The sequence below is a fragment of the Perkinsus marinus genome (assembly GCF_000006405.1).
Source record: "Perkinsus marinus ATCC 50983 genomic scaffold scf_1104296964976, whole genome shotgun sequence".
Lineage (NCBI taxonomy): Eukaryota > Perkinsozoa > Perkinsida > Perkinsidae > Perkinsus > Perkinsus marinus.
This window is the reverse complement of record NW_003204478.1, coordinates 124-1187: the sequence shown is the minus strand read 5'-3', so window position 1 is coordinate 1187 and position 1064 is coordinate 124. Positions and strand designations below refer to the sequence as shown.

At 52.9% G+C, this 1064-nt stretch overlaps 1 protein-coding gene across 1 annotated transcript; it reads right to left on the bottom strand.

Moving 5' to 3' along the window:
* Window positions 1–245: 245 nt before the first annotated feature.
* On the bottom strand, window positions 246–690 carry Pmar_PMAR019392 (hypothetical protein; the record flags this gene model as incomplete). Its single annotated transcript, XM_002769754.1, has 1 exon — window positions 246–690. A coding segment is annotated over one exon (445 nt), but the record flags the coding sequence as incomplete, so codon positions are not given.
* Between the last annotated feature and the right edge of the window lie 374 nt (window positions 691–1064).

Here is a 1064-nt window from a genome sequence, read left to right as displayed (position 1 = left end):
AGCATGCTCAAGGGGTAGTTTGAAGACATTGACTGGACTTATTCGGGGGGTCTCTCGGTGCTTCTCTGTGATGCGGGAAGGGGTTGCTAATGTGGTTCTCACCTGCACACTGTTCTCAGTCCCTTCAGCACTGTGCGGTGTCATGAAGGTTTCCTGAGTTTGACCAGTGGCGTCTACCTTCACAACCAGCTCCCCCTTCTGGAGAAGGGCTCCCACTAACGCCTCGCCTTGTAGTCGCTCATTACCCAGCCTGGTGCTTCGGGCCAGCCTGAATCGCCTCTTGGTTGATGCGGTGGCGAGGACCGTAGCTAGCCACAAGGTAACCGGGAGCCGCTCCCCATGGACAAGGCCGCCATGGAAGATTTCCGAGAAGATGTTGCGAGCATAGTCTACTGGGTCCTCTTCCTCGTCGTCCTCGAGCGGGGGGGACATTGTAACTATGGCCCCCGCCCAAAGTGAGACGAAGTTTCGGGCCTCAGCAGGCGGAACTGCGTCCAGTTCAAGGAGCTTGCTCAGGATGTTGTCCAGCCTATCATTGTCGATGGGGTCGTACACGAAGTCGTACGAGGAGAAGCAGGAACCGAGAGCAGGAGAGTTCAACCATTTCCTAATCTCTGCGGTGTCACTTGGCTCAAGGTCGAGTCTTCCCAGTGCTAACTCAAGAGCGTCGTTGTCTAGGGAGTTAACCATTAGGAAATGATAGTGATACTAACTATAATAGAGCTACTATCAACATCATAAACCGATAATCTGTTTAATAATCCCGCAACCGGGGGCACGTGCACAAGCGTTGAGCGCTTAACCTATGCGTGCCAGCGGAGCGATCGATGTCATGTTTGCCGAAAAGAGATTGCCTGCAATGAAGGGGCCCTTCCGATGGCTTGGTGCAGTAAACCCAAACCGCAACGGTATCATCTCATTGCCGTTTGAAAATTTCAAATTGAAATTAGAAGGCAATGAGATTATATGTTCCACCCTCTGAGGGCGGCTGGCTAAAACGTCATTCTTTGGCTCCGCCTGGCGGCGGCATGCTAGGAAGAATGAATTTTCCGCCTTGCCGCGGA